This window comes from Phoenix dactylifera, chromosome 9, assembly GCF_051530095.1.
Source record: "Phoenix dactylifera cultivar Ajwa chromosome 9, Ajwa_hap1_PhDact_Kaust_v1.1, whole genome shotgun sequence".
Lineage (NCBI taxonomy): Eukaryota > Viridiplantae > Streptophyta > Magnoliopsida > Arecales > Arecaceae > Phoenix > Phoenix dactylifera.
In genome coordinates this window covers 2,318,495-2,333,073 of record NC_143198.1, presented here as the reverse complement: position 1 = coordinate 2,333,073, position 14,579 = coordinate 2,318,495, and the positions used below count along the sequence as shown (strand labels likewise).

Here is a 14,579-nt window from a genome sequence, read left to right as displayed (position 1 = left end):
AACAAGATTTATCAGTTGCTGTATTTGCATATCTTGTACATCTAAATTCATATCCCTCCAGGAAACTGATTTGGTAGAATATAAATGAATCAGCTGATATCCAAAGCCTGAGGGTTCCTTAAACAAGGTGGAACAAATATAGGAGACTATTGATATGACTTGCATAAAGATTCAAATGCCTGACAAAGCAAAAGGGAAAGATAGTAGTAACATCTATGCTTGTTGAGATAAGAGGCTAGCCATGCCATAGAGAAAAGGTCAATTACGAATATAATTTAACAAATAGATGCACTTTTTTCGAGTACCAACAAAGAAATACACTTTAATTGGCATAAAATGAAGCCCAACTTGCAGATGTTCAATAAGAAGAACAAATGTAATTTTTCATTTCATGTAGTTAAAAAGGAATATCATAAGATACTCTTCACCTAAATAGATCAAATGTGGAGACTACATGCATATAATATACTCACTTAGATGGCCAGTGGAGCTATTTGTGAGTCCGTGACTTCTGCTTGTCAAGAAGGAAATCAACCCTTGGATCTAATTTCCAGTTTCATGCGGAGCCTTTTTTTTTTTTTTGGTAAATCGGATAAACTAAACAATTCAAGAATAAATATATCTATAGAAATCAGAAAATAAAATTTTCAAAAATTAAATAGAAAGTTTCATGCCAAACTTTAATAGCGGACTCCATTATATCAAAAAAAAATAAATCTTGCCACAACTCTGCAGCTCCAAATTTCGCAGAAAATTCAAAATTTTAAGGGTTCCAAATATTTTAACATGCTGATGTTAGATTGAATATTTTCCGCATCTTCAACCATCTTTTTTTCTATGGCTCATGCATTTTTTTTTTGGCAATCACAATTATACTGCTACAAAGCTGCTAGAAATGCAGCTACATTATCGCCTCAAAAAACAAAAATTTTATAAATTAAAAAAAAATCAATTGTCAAATGGTGGGGAAAAAATTTACAGCATATCTCTTCTGAGTAGAAACGTATATAGGCATTGATGTCATTTACGAATATATACAGAAATCCGAGTAGGCAGAGATACAATCTAAATATCTTGGCATCAAGCTTTTTGCTTGTAAGATGCCTTAGTTTACCGTCGCTAATTGGTGGTAGGTCCAATTACAAGATTTGTTACAAATAAAAATTATAAACAAAAATATTTTATTTTATAAAATAATAATAATTATATTATATTAAAAAATTTATATTACTATAATAACTTGTTGAATATTATTTAATAATTATTTAGTAATACAGTCATATTGTAATAATATTCATAATTATATATTATATTATTGTTGGGTGGCGGGGGTTTTGGGTTCCGGTCTTGGATTCTGCATATCGCGAGCGGTCGCTCTAGAGGTGGAATTATTTAACAAAGTCCTCGCCTTTTTCCTTAATCTTGTTTACCATTAGTTTCGCTGGCTGCTGCTCCCAGGGGATGCAAAGAAAAGGAATCGGAAAATCCAAACCCTAAACCTAACCCTAACCCGAGAGGGACAGCGATGGCGGAAGGGGGCGCTGCGGTGGGCGGAGGAGCGTCGCTCAAGGACAAGGGCAACGAGTTCTTCAAGGCCGGGAACTATCTGAAGGCCGCCGCCCTCTACACCCAGGCCATCAAGTTGGAGCCTAACAACCCCACCCTCTATAGGTTCTTCTCTCATCCAAATCTCCTTCCGTTTCGTTCCATTTTTTGTCAGTTGTTAGTTCGATACTCCATTAGAAATCCATTTAGCTATGTTAATTGCGGCGCTGGTTTAGGCTTTCGGTTATCTTTCCTCTGAGAATTGTTTGCTTTCTTGGGTGGTCGCAGGAGCGGGCGGGCGGGCTTGATAGTTGATTATCTTAACTTGGTCTGTTTGATTTTAGATTAAAAATTCGACTTTGGGTGGAAAGATTGTGATTGCAAACTCGCAAGCAAGAGAAGCTTTTCAAAAAAGAGGTTTTTTTAGCTTCTTTGGGTAGTCACTTTTGTGTGTAGTAAGTGGAAGTCTGCTGTAATTGTTCCCCTAGCTTGGATGTCGCGGTGTTGGCTTGATAGGAAAACGTTAAATGGAAAATGGATGCTCTTATGGATTAAATGCTTTGTTGATCGTCAGGGAATAGGGAATGCTTTGTATGTGGTTTGAGTAAAAGGAGAACGGTTTATTGTTCTCCAAAAGCTCCAGGGAAGGGCCGATGGAGTGCGTCACGCCTTACAAAGATTGAACAAAGGAATAGGAGGAATGGCCTTTACTTTATTATTATTGTTTTTGAGGGCCAAATGTACGACAACCTTGGGTTTTGGAGTTTTTTTTTGTCTGTTCGGAAGTGGTTTGACAGTAGAGTTGGTTGATATTTGCTTCAGATGTTCCATTACACACATGTAGCTTCTTTTGTCTTTACACTAGGCAATGAAAAGAAGGAACAGGAATTAGCACTTCAATTTGTTTCCATTGTGGATGCTAAGCCCTCTTTATATGACCATCACTATACAAAAAAGAATATGGTGATTCAACATTTCAACTAAGATGTTTGGTATGGCTTCAATGCTTATTCTATTAGACCACTCAGGTATAATGCAACTTAGCAAGGCAATTTGTGGCATTATTGTATTTGTATAATTTCAATTTATTTTCTTTCTTGCCAATGTCTATCTCCAAGGTAGTTCCAAGTTAACCGTAAAAGTAAATTATATTTTTAATTGTATGATGGTTACTTCGATATAATTTCAGGACTTCATGATTGTTAAACCTGATAACATTGTTGATCCCGTCCCTATCATTTTAAGCTTTTGGGATTAATTGGAATGAAAGATAATTGCTAGTTTCCTGTCTGGATTAAGGGTTTTTGCTGTTGCATTAGATGCTACTTCTAGATTCCTGTTGCTATTTACTGCTTTCTCAGAGAAATAGAAAGGTTCTTACAGGGTATTTTGTGGAAGCTCTACTGCCGATGCGCTGACAATTAGCAGTGGAAAATGGTTAGGGTAAAGCTGTGTTATCTTTAAATGAAAGTGTACTCCATTATAAAATAGTATGTAAATATAGTAGATTATGGAATGAGGTCTTGTACATGATGGATCATGGTGGGTAAAGATGCTTATGTAAAGGAAATTTTTCATTGTTTCTTGGGATGTGGAAACTTTATAGGCAAGTGATAAAATGATCAAGACAAACAATTTTAGTTACTATTGCATGTCATCAAGTGAAATGGAACAACTTTCATGGAAATCTGCATTGTTATAAGCTAGTAAATATGGGTAGTGGGATTGAAAGAAAACGGCAACAGGTAATGGTGAAGGTAAACTTGTTCATGGTAAAATTGTTCTTAATGGAGGGGTATTAGTTAATATTTTAGTCTTCAATTAGGATCTTAGCTAGACATTTAAAAAAGATTTAGAATTGGTTGTCATGCTCCTATAAAAAACTGCCAGATTTAAAATTTGCATCATTTTCTAGAACGAGGCTTATAAAATGACCAGATGGCAGAATGATAATATCACACCTAATTACCAAACATGAGAAAGATTTGAAGATTCCTTCATCATAGTTGAAGATCTTGGCTTAATCTATCCTTTTTATCGATTTATTTATTATCTTGTAGTCTATTTTTGCTTTCCTTGTCCTAAGAAAAGCAATCCACATCTTCTATCATAAAATTTCTATGATGATGTAATGATGCTTTTAGTAAAAATTTTATTTCACAATAAAACCCGATTAATAATCATCAAAATAAACAAGCTATTTGCACCCTTTGATAAAGCTATTATCTATATAAATCTATATAAAGTTATTGATACGACTCAAATGTGTATCTACATACTTAACCTTGTAGTGCACCAAGTATGGAATTTGACCCATCAATGATCGTCTATTTACCGCTATTAAAACTTCATTTCAACTAGTTTAAGTGAAATTTAATATATGTTGTAACTTCTGGAATCTCATGATTGTTTCTATTAAAATGCCTTCTTTTATTGTCTGACAGCAACCGTGCTGCAGCATTTCTGCATTTGGTCAAGCTCAGTAAAGCACTTGCTGATGCTGAGATGACAATCACACTCAACCCCCAGTGGGAGAAGGTAAATAAACATATACATTTATTTAAGATTTTGATTATTTTAATCCTTTTTTATCAAAAAAAGATCCTCAATTAAAACCCATGCTCAGTGTGTTGGCTTTTCTTCTAATTCATAGACTGACCATTTGTTTGTCTCATGCACTTCTAGGGTTATTTCAGGAAAGGGTGTGTTTTGGAAGCAATGGAGCGCTATGACGATGTAAGCCTAGAAATTTCTAGTACTTCTATTCTTTTGTATCCATATCTGGGAGGGGTGGCAATGGGAGACCAATGAAAGCAAGAGTCTTTATAATTAATGTATTCAGGAAATTCTGCTGCCTCAGCCTGACCTAGAGGATTCCAGTATATCGTCACTACTTAGATTGGATGGCCGGTCTTGTTTAGTACCTTTGGTGTAGCAAGATGTCAAACCAATTGACTAAAGCCTGTAAAATATCTTGAACTTGGGATATCTAATTAGTGTACCATTCATGCTCTGCATCAGCTAAGAATGCCCATGAATTGGATAACCATGTCTCATGGCTCCACCGAGCAACTAGACAAGAGAATAGAAATTTTGATTTTGTGACAGCGAAAAGGTCATTTCCAACTGTTTTGCTTTGCTGATACATTGAACTGTTATCCTTCTGCATTATTTTATTTCATGATTCCTCAAAAATGCAGGCTATGGCTGCATTCCAAGTAGCTTTACAGTACAATCCACAGAGTGCAGAAATATCCAAAAAAATTAAGAGGCTCACACAATTAGCCAGAGAAAAGAAGAGGGCTGAAGAAGTAGAAAATATCCGATCTAACATCAACATGGGAAAATATTTGGAGCCCTTGAAACCTGAATTTGTGAGTACATGATACCTAAAAAGCTTCTATTACTTTAGTTGATGATTGTAGTTGTGTGCATATACTGTGATCTTTCTCGAAGTTTTCCTTGTCTTTTTCCATAGTTCTATCATTTCCTTCTTTTTTCTCCCCTTGCATAAATGACCTCTGCAAAGAGGTATAGGGCATGTCCATTGCAGTTATCAACAACTTTTTTGATTTTTGGCTTTTATATATGGAAAGAATTTAAAACTTGACCTTATGTTAACTGCAGAATATAGATTATATCTCTGCTTCTAAAAGAAGCTTTGATTCAAATTTGTTTGCTGAAGTATTTTTTTATTATTTTTCTTGTCATGGGGCATTAGCAGGTTCAATCAAACATTTTCTTGCACCCAATCAACTGGCGATGAACTTGTGATACTATCTGATAGTAGAGGCTACAAAATGAGAGGCTGCACGTCAGCATCTTGATTTCGAAACTTCTGATTAATATTTTCTTTGTAGATATTGAGATTAGTTTTTAATAGAACAAGGAGTCAATGTAGATAATTAGTTGTCGCAAATTCTGTTCAGTTATTTCCTTTGTTTGTCACTTCTCTGAGAATGGCATAGGCTAGATTATTTTGAATTGCAGAAGGTGAGATTGTAATGGTGATTGAAGTTGGTGAGTTTGTCTCTTGCATGTTTTTCTCCTTCTCTATAAACAGCGCTATTACTAGATTTTCTTTTTAATTATCATATGGTAGTTAAATTGTCCCAAGGTGTTCTTTTTAACTGAATCGTGATCAACTGAAGTCAATTTGGCATTAGCAGGTCTGTTCAGACATTTTCTGGTGTACAAATCAACCAATAATGAACTTGTGATACCAAATATTTGCTAGTAGGGAACTGCAAAATCATCCAGATATCAAAATCTCTTTGACTAACTATTTTCTTTTGCACATACTGAGAAGTGAGAACAGACAAATGATTGTGCATAGTCCGAAGTCATTTGGCATCCTTGCCTTACATTTACTTGTTCTCGATCTGTGTTACTTGACTCCGAATAAAATAGCATCTGCTCGACATTTTGAATTTGGCTTAGGTTGAGATTTCAGTGGTGACAGAATTCGTTTAGTCTTTGGCAGGATTTTCTCCCTGAATTTGAACAAATCATATAACTATACTTTGGTTTTGATTTTCATCATGTTATAAGGTGTTCTTTTCTTTAAGAAAACACTCAGCTGAAGCTGAAGAATACTGAATACAATGACGTTTAATGAAAGACAGTGACAAGAGTCAGTCATTATTGCTCCCTACTTGGAGTTCTTCTTACTACTTATGGGCTAATCTTGTGGCTCTTCAATTCCTGTCTTCATCAACTTGTATCTCTATTTAACCAAAGGACTTTATGTCTACTGTTTAAGTGTTTATAGAAATAACAAATTAACTTCCTCGTTCATTTTGCTGTTTAACAATCTTTGAGTGCTCAGTTGAGATCAATCTGTCCACTTTTTTTTTCAATTTCTTCTTCAAACTTTCTTCTTATATATTTTATGAGTTATCTTTGCTAGTACTTATTATAGTTAATTGCTAAATGTTACTCAGTGATTCATAAGGCCTCCCTTTGACTCAGTTTTGTTAGTGCATTAGTTTAAGCCTTATGAATCATCACGGTTTTATGAAATAATCTTTCTTGTAGTATTTTTATGGACAAATTCTCGTAGAAGACTTTTTTAGAAAAAAAAAAGATCCTATGTTTTTGTCAACTTAATGCATTAGAAATGCGGAATTTCAATGCTCAACCACTCTGTCAAACAAAAACTAACTTGATGCTTGTTGCTTGTAGTCTGTGAAATTTGGAGCTGCAGAAGCGTGGCAAGATATCTTCTCTTTTCTTGTTGATATAATGGAGTCAGCTATTAAAGTTTGGCACGAGACTGGGAAGGTGGATCCAAGGGTGAATTTCCTTCTTGACAAGCAGAAGACGCAGAACGATAAATATGCTCCAGTAGTCAACATTGATAAGGTATTAAAAATTATCCTAGTATTAGTAAGTATATTATATGGATGTAGTCCCCTCATTTTTTTGCTCTGTTTCAATGAAAAATATGTATCTTATAGTATTCCTTTTATTTTTACGAACTCAAAAATTCTAATTGTTCTCCTTATTAAACATTTGCAGGTTAGGCTCCACTATATGCCAATTTATGTGCATTTATTTTTTAAACTGTATCTGTACTTCACCTTTCCTCTATGGCATGACTAACTGCTATCTCAACAAACCTCTCATCCTTATCATCTCTCTCTCTCTCTCTCTCTCTCTGCTAGGCATTTGAATCTCCCGACACACACAGCAGCTGTTTTGCATTTTTAAGGCAGTATGCAGAGGAGTCTTTTTCTAGGGCATCTTGCTTGGTAGCACCCAAGAACATTATATATTACCCACAGGTGCGTAGACTTTTATTTTGTTATAAGTTCTAATAACTGCTTGCATTTGAAGGATTTCATGTTTTATTGTGCTATTCTTATTTGAACTTCATTCATGCTAATGAGTTTCTCTTAGAAGTGTATGAGTGTTAAACAACTCCAACTTTTCACCTGATATAGGAGCAATATTTTATCAATATATATGATCTGTGCATGAAGCTTATAGTTTAGGAATTTGAGATACTTCTGTAGACTTTATCAGTGGTTGAATGATTTAATGATGGACCTGTAAGCACAAGCAGATTTATATGATTTCACTTCATTCAATGCCTGTGTAGGTTTGGAAAGGGCAGGGGTCAAGAAAGTGGAAGCTTGGGAACAGTGATGGCTTTTTTGTGCAATTTGAGTCTCCTGTATTACGTAAACTATGGTTTATTCCTAGTTCGACTGAAAAGGGCCGGACCTTGTGCAGGTAATAACATTTCCCAATTCAGAATTGTGGATAAATTGGTTTTCATCTTTCTTCAACTTTTCCATTAGTAATGGGTAAGTGGATGGTCTTCATAGATCTAATGGCTGTGATTTTCAACTGTGAGTGATCAACACACTTGTCCTTTGGTTTTAGTCCCTCATCTGAAGATCCAACCTACAAGAAGCTTAGTTCCTTTCTAAAAATATTTTAGATCTGAAATTTGATACAGATGCTAGGATATTTTGGTAACTATCTAAGATAAAGTCGCAAAGCAAACCATCTCTATGTGCCATTAACAAATTTAGATGCTTGAATGTTAGAGCTAACACCGCTCTTTCCTTCAGCTAGAAGCGCACATCCGTGCATGCACAGGACGATTGTAGATGTACCTTACAAGTATTTACTCTCATGAAATACATCATGGCAATCATTTTTTGTGAAACATGTTTCTCTGGGCATCTGCTGCTCAATGCTGATTGTTAGGTGAATTTGTCATGAGAGAAACTTTGAGCTCTCAACGTGCACCATTCATAATTCATATTGATAAAAAATATGCCCCTTATGCAAGTCATATTAATAGTCTCCTATTTTTGTTCCACCTTTCAGGGACCCTGAGGCTTTGGATATCAGTGCCCATGAAGTGCTTCCTCGTCTGTTTAAGGAGCCAAGTTCAGATGTCAGATAAAACTTCAAAAGACAGCATCGAGCACGCTAGCTTCCTGCCCTTTATTGTTTGTTGGTATGGCCTGCGTTATCACAAGCTTGATCGCCCCTCGGGCATTTCACTACCTAGAGTTTTCACTGCCATGCAAGGTGCTTCAATTTTTGTACATGTACCATGTCAATTTTGTTAGTCGAACCTGCCAAAGGTTTTCCTAAATGATGTATGATTTGCTTAAATGCTTCTTTTTTGTGTTGCTTAAATGCTCGTCCAATCTGTAATACTTGGTGGTTGCCATTTTGTTTTGGTTTTTTTAGGGGGGATCTATGTATTCTGGAACTAGTGGATTGCTCAGTTTTGATAGCTTAAACTGATATAATGTTCGTAAGAGGTCTCACAGGTTTGTGGTCTGCTTGCAGACCTCGCATTTGTACTCGTACTTTAGGCCTTATCTATTCTCTGACAGTAGCAAGATCCGTACCATCTTTAGTTAGCATTGTCCTTGTTTAATATCCAAATCGTTGCCCACCCTTATGCGGCATCTTGGTTTAAATATATTACGTTCTGAGAGAATGAAATGAAACTTGGTCGGTTGGTGAGGAGAATTCATGCATCCATTTAGGCAAAAACGAGACACTCGGATAGATTGGATCTTCTTGTTCATCTCTCTCTTCCCATTATTTTATTTTATTTTTTTTTGTCTAAACCGGAAATTTTACATTAAGTTCATCGCATCATTTCAGCATAGACTAAATCAGTGAATCCAAAGACAGGAGACACCAAGGTTTGCACCCAACTCGCAACCCAATATATTGCCTTCTACTTTTCTAAGAAAAGTTCGACAATGAAATTATAGGCTTGTTGAACTTAGAGCTTCGTACTAGTTTTGTTAGGTCTAGTTGGATCAGTCCAAATATGACCATGTTGAATACAATGAAATTTTTTTTGGAGGTAGTCCTTAGAACTCCTTTTGTGCACACAAAAACTTTATTAAATTCACTTTTTATCGACTCATGAACTCATCATCCAACAATCCTCATCTATTACACCAGTTTCCTAATTTACACAAATCAAGTTACATGAAAGGGAATTTTATATGCTTGCAGGATTCGAAATCCATAGCAGCAACCGAAACCATTTGCACCATTTGCGTCGTAATTTGATATCTTGACTTGAGTCTAATTTTGTTAGGTCTAATTGGATCGGTCCAAATATGACTATGTTGAATATAATGGAATTTTTTTTAGGGGGTAGCCTTTAGAGCTCCTTTTGCGCACACAAAAACTTTATTAAATTCGTCAACTCATCATCCAATAATCCTCATCTATTACAAATCAAGTTACATGATAGGGAATTTTATGTGCTTGCAGCATTCAAAATCCATAGCAATAACCGGACCCATTTACACGATTTGCATCTTGATTTGGTATCTTGCCTTGGGTCCCTAATGATCTGTAATGTGGGTCAGATTTGGACCTATCAGACCTGCAATTAATTTTCCCTTCTATTACCCCTTCACATATCTTGTCCTAATCCGATCATCCGATCCTACGGGGCCACTTAAGATTTAAGATTCGGGACCACTGCAGTTGGCCGGACCCCTTGGATCTTGGCTGCAATAGTCTGATAGAGACAGCCACAGCCGTTCACTTCCGTGGACTCACAGTCCATCGTCCTTGCGTAAGAGGACGGCTACAGTACATGGACCCTGGGTTGGTCTCCCAACCGTCCGATCGTGATCAGATGGTTGCTATATCACAAGTCTAAAAGCAGCTGCACAGCTGGGTTCTAGCTGCGTGATCACTGTGATCGAGGGAGGGGGACCCTGTGATTCCGACGTCACGCCAACTTTTGGTGCGACGTACACAACGCCTTATTGTGTATCTTATCGCTCTCGATCCCTTCAGTATCATTTGGAGTTACCGACGACGTCCTTTTTAGTCTTGCGACAAGTGGTTATGGATGCATTATGATCTTGTCGTTATCTAATAATTAGTGTTTAACGCAAATGATTAACATGTGAGAAGGAAATCTAGAAAGGGACTTCGCATAACCAAACATGGGAATCATGCCAAATGCTTGAGAAATGGTTATGCATCACCTAAGAATCAAACTTAAAATCTTCTCTCGATGAGTAGATGTCGATCGTTGTCACAAATCTCAATTCCCCATGGAAGACACATTTTTAAGTCCCACAAAAGCTCTAAGATCTTAGATACTTATATAGGACGGAGAAACAAAGAAGGTCGTAGGTTGTTATAAATGGCAACAAAATAGATTCAATCTCTAGCCTACATTAATTGTTTAGGAGATGATGCAGACAACGTGTACGTTGTAGTGTTTGTGATTGTATTTAAATGGATTTGGATTTTTAGTTTAGTGAAGATACTAGAACTTAAAAAGAGGAGTATACGAAAATCCGTACATACTTATATTTAGTTTCACATAAGTTCTATACTAAGTCAATCTTGGAAATGTATATAAGGTTAAAGAACCTCAATAACATTTTCTTGATTGGGTCAAGTCTTAGATCATTGCAATTTTGTTGCGATAAATTGTTATATGCTATACAGCTAAGAAGCATCAAGAAATCTAAATGATATTTTCAAAAAATAGTTTTTAAGAATTTGGAAGGCAATCTCACGGCCTGAATAATTCATGTGGTTTTATTAAACCAACTCTTTTTTTTTTTTTTTTTTGCTTAAACAGGTGTTTCGTACAAAAACCAACTCTTTTTGCTGGGGATTTGGCAAGAATAATGGCTCGAACTTTCTTGAATTAACCCAGCTTGAAGATTTTTAACTTGGGCTTCTTAAAAAGATCACGCAATAACCTAAGAAATTGGTTTGTCGGCAATCAATCTTGCCCAGGTTGTCTTATATGAAAGCTCGTCATTTAGTTCTCAACAACGAAATCTTTTGGTCAAAGATCATCCCAATTCGTTTCATTTATGTGCGGCCTCCACCAACCACGATATAAATGTTCGTGGCGTTAGCTATATGTAGGAGTCACAGATAGCTAACGGAAACATGATTGGCCCTTGTACAGTCTTCTCCTGCTTTATAATTACTTCTCTCTCGCCATCACAAAAGATGTATGTACTTGGATCTATTACTTGCCATCACAATCCTCTGACATACTACTTATATTATTATTCATAATTCTAAAATAAAAATTAGTTAAAAAATATTATTTGAATTCGAATAGCTGATGTGAAACTAAACATATGCTTGTATAGTTTCTGCATATACTCCTTCTATTTAAGCTCTGACGTACTCGCCATACTAAAAATCCAAATTTATTCAAATCTATCTAAAGCATGATGTATCTTCTAATATTTATATAGAACATAAGCTGAATCCACGCCGATATAATTTGACGTCATAATTCAGTACCTAATTAAAAAGACTACTGAAATGATGTTATTTGGATTTTTTAAATTTGTATTTGTATAAGTATCCAATATATATCTAATACATAGCTATGTAAGACTAAATATATGTGGTATCCTCACGGCTGATGCCATTAAATTAGATTTAAATGCGTCTTAAACACCTACCAACATTTTTTTTTAAGAAAAAAATATCAATGTTTAACAATTATTCACAAAATTTTTAAGGTGTTGGATATAAAGTACATATATAAGTGCATGCAACCACAAGAGTGCCGTAGCAAAAAGAACGTCTTCAGTTTCAAGATAATTGACTGTACGGGCTAACGCATAGGTGGAGTACCTCAAGATAGACCATACCAAGATTCAAGAAACTCCATGAGGGCTGTAACTCAAACTTCTTTATCCTCAAAGACATGACAATACGGACACTGACACATCAAAACTTAACCAACCTGACAGTGGCAGCTCTTGAGACCGGTCGGGCGAGCCACTGCCAAGAAAGTTGATGATAGCACATAGCCATACATGGCATTGTCCATGAGTCTAACAAGCTTTACCATGGAAGATGGGATGCATCACATGAGCTGTGCCTTTGTCCGTGCATGGAGACAACAAGAAAGCCACAACTTTATTGACAACCGCATAGCTATACTGTGCATATATATATATATATATATATATATATATCCTTTTTAGATGGATGCAATCAAAGGAGAAAATAAGAGTTTTCCACTCTCACGTCATTCCCATGGGCAAAAAATCTCAGTCCACAGTTGTAAAGGTGGTGGAAGAGTGGTTGGGGAAGCGAGAAAAGAACCAACATAACTCTGGTACCCAAAGACATAGGACTTGTCCCAGTTACGTGAACCTCCCAAAAAGTGTACCTCATCATGCGTGACTAGTATTAAACGGCTAGGCAGCACCGCTCTCTCTCTCTTTAATTTTATCAATCATTGTAATGTGGTAGATTAGTATTAACTTGTATAACAACAGACACTAGTATGGTAATAAGTATTATATAAAATATTATTCAAACAATAGTTATTTTATACAATAACTAGTATCAGCTTTGAATTATGATGGAAACATAGATTTTAGGAGACAAAAAAAATCTAAGTAAATGTCAAATAACAACTATATATTCCCTTATATTAATTCTACAACATGCCTCAACGTTGAGATCCCATTTTAAAGACTCCTGTGTTAATTAAATATTATATACGTAACTTAATCCTTATACCTAAGATACACATAACACATGGCATTCACCAATGCTTGTATACAAATTAGTAAATTAAGAAAAATTAAGAATCTTTCGCATGAATGCCCTTCTAAATATCAAATTTTGTATGAATACATTCTTAAAAATAATATTTGCATATATACCCTTGTAAAATACTTGTTTTGTTATTCTATTTTTTTTTAAATTTATTTTTGCATATATACTCATGTCATCTAATACCGTTAAAAATTAACGATTTTAAATTAAAATGACTAAAATACTCTTAATGGATAAACGTATGAAAAGAAATATTCATAAGGCGATCGGGATAGAGGACAAAAAATGTAATTTTAAAATTTTATTTTATTTAAATAAATATGGTTTTTATTAACGGTGTTAAAAGAACCGTTATATTGGAGGTATTTACAAAAAATAGTATTCTATGAGGGTATAAAAATAAATATAATTTTTAAGAGGATATTGATGTAAATTTGAATTTTTAGAAGAAAACTCATGGAAAAAAAGGGTTAAAAGTTAATTATGAGATTGGAAAGCTATTCCGTTCTTTGAAGATGTTGGACCGTAACTGCCGACATAACGGAAGGTCTTGGAGACGTCAAAAGAGACAGGGTGGGAGCATCCAAGGACCTCCACAGTTGGTGTCTCCTTCGAGACATGTCCCACGCGAATCATGTACCGTCCATTCAGGTGGGCACCCGGCTGATTGACGGCAGATTCGGAAATAGGTGGTCCCACTTGGGTCGTAAATTATTACGACAAAGCTTGGTGAAGTTATCGCGGAGACGGGGAACGGTGATTCTCTGCGCGTACTGGTTTGTTAGGTGTCCATCAATCGCGATTCATGACGTACATCTGAAAGCTGAAACCAGTGGGGAAACGGGAAAGATAAAGTGGAGCGTGGATCCTGCAGCGGGGCTTTTTGAATTTTGACGACAAACCACAGCGTCGGCAGCCTTCGTCAGTTTTTGCTGCGTTTTAATGATGATTTAGTGCATGATTAGCAGTTTTTAAGCAGATGGTTAACTGGATAACTGAAGATAAATATGGCTGAAATCTGTATGATATGGTCAGTGCCAATCCCAATGTTCTGCAGAAGCTAAATGACTGCTTTCAAAAAATATCGTGTATCTTCTATCGTGTCACTCATGCTTATAGAGAGGCTAACAGTGCAGTTGACTGAATAGCATTCTTCGTAACTTAGCACTCCGAAGGTTTCACTTGAGACAACCTATCCTTGGTTGTATCGTCCTTGTATTCTCTTATCCTTTTTGATCTATAGGCTGCACCCACATCCGTTATGTATGAGTCACGGTTGTACCAATATATATATATGGTGATCATTTACCATCATTCGTACTTGAATTAGAAATCTAGAGGTGTTTGTGTACCTATCCAGTGATGCCGAGTGTTATAAAATTTTGCTGCATGCAAATATAGTGGATGTATACACAAAATCCTCTTAATTATTGTTTTTAATAAAAATATTAATTTTTAATGGA

General features: G+C 35.7%; 1 protein-coding gene across 2 annotated transcripts; it reads left to right on the top strand.

The window, feature by feature from the left end:
• Window positions 1-1,329: 1,329 nt before the first annotated feature.
• LOC103704502 (uncharacterized) lies at window positions 1,330-8,831 on the top strand. Of its 2 annotated transcripts, none has more exons than XM_088703936.2 (8): window positions 1,330-1,671; window positions 3,990-4,083; window positions 4,231-4,281; window positions 4,746-4,919; window positions 6,730-6,909; window positions 7,212-7,331; window positions 7,649-7,782; window positions 8,389-8,831. In XM_088703936.2, exons 1-8 carry the CDS (start codon window positions 1,526-1,528, stop codon window positions 8,465-8,467), a joined length of 978 nt encoding a protein of 325 aa, XP_088560062.2. In that variant the 5' UTR covers window positions 1,330-1,525; the 3' UTR covers window positions 8,468-8,831. The 2 variants fall into 2 exon arrangements, with proteins under 2 accessions (XP_088560062.2, XP_089781341.1); XM_089925215.1 differs by having other exon boundaries at window positions 8,127-8,831.
• Window positions 8,832-14,579: the final 5,748 nt, after the last annotated feature.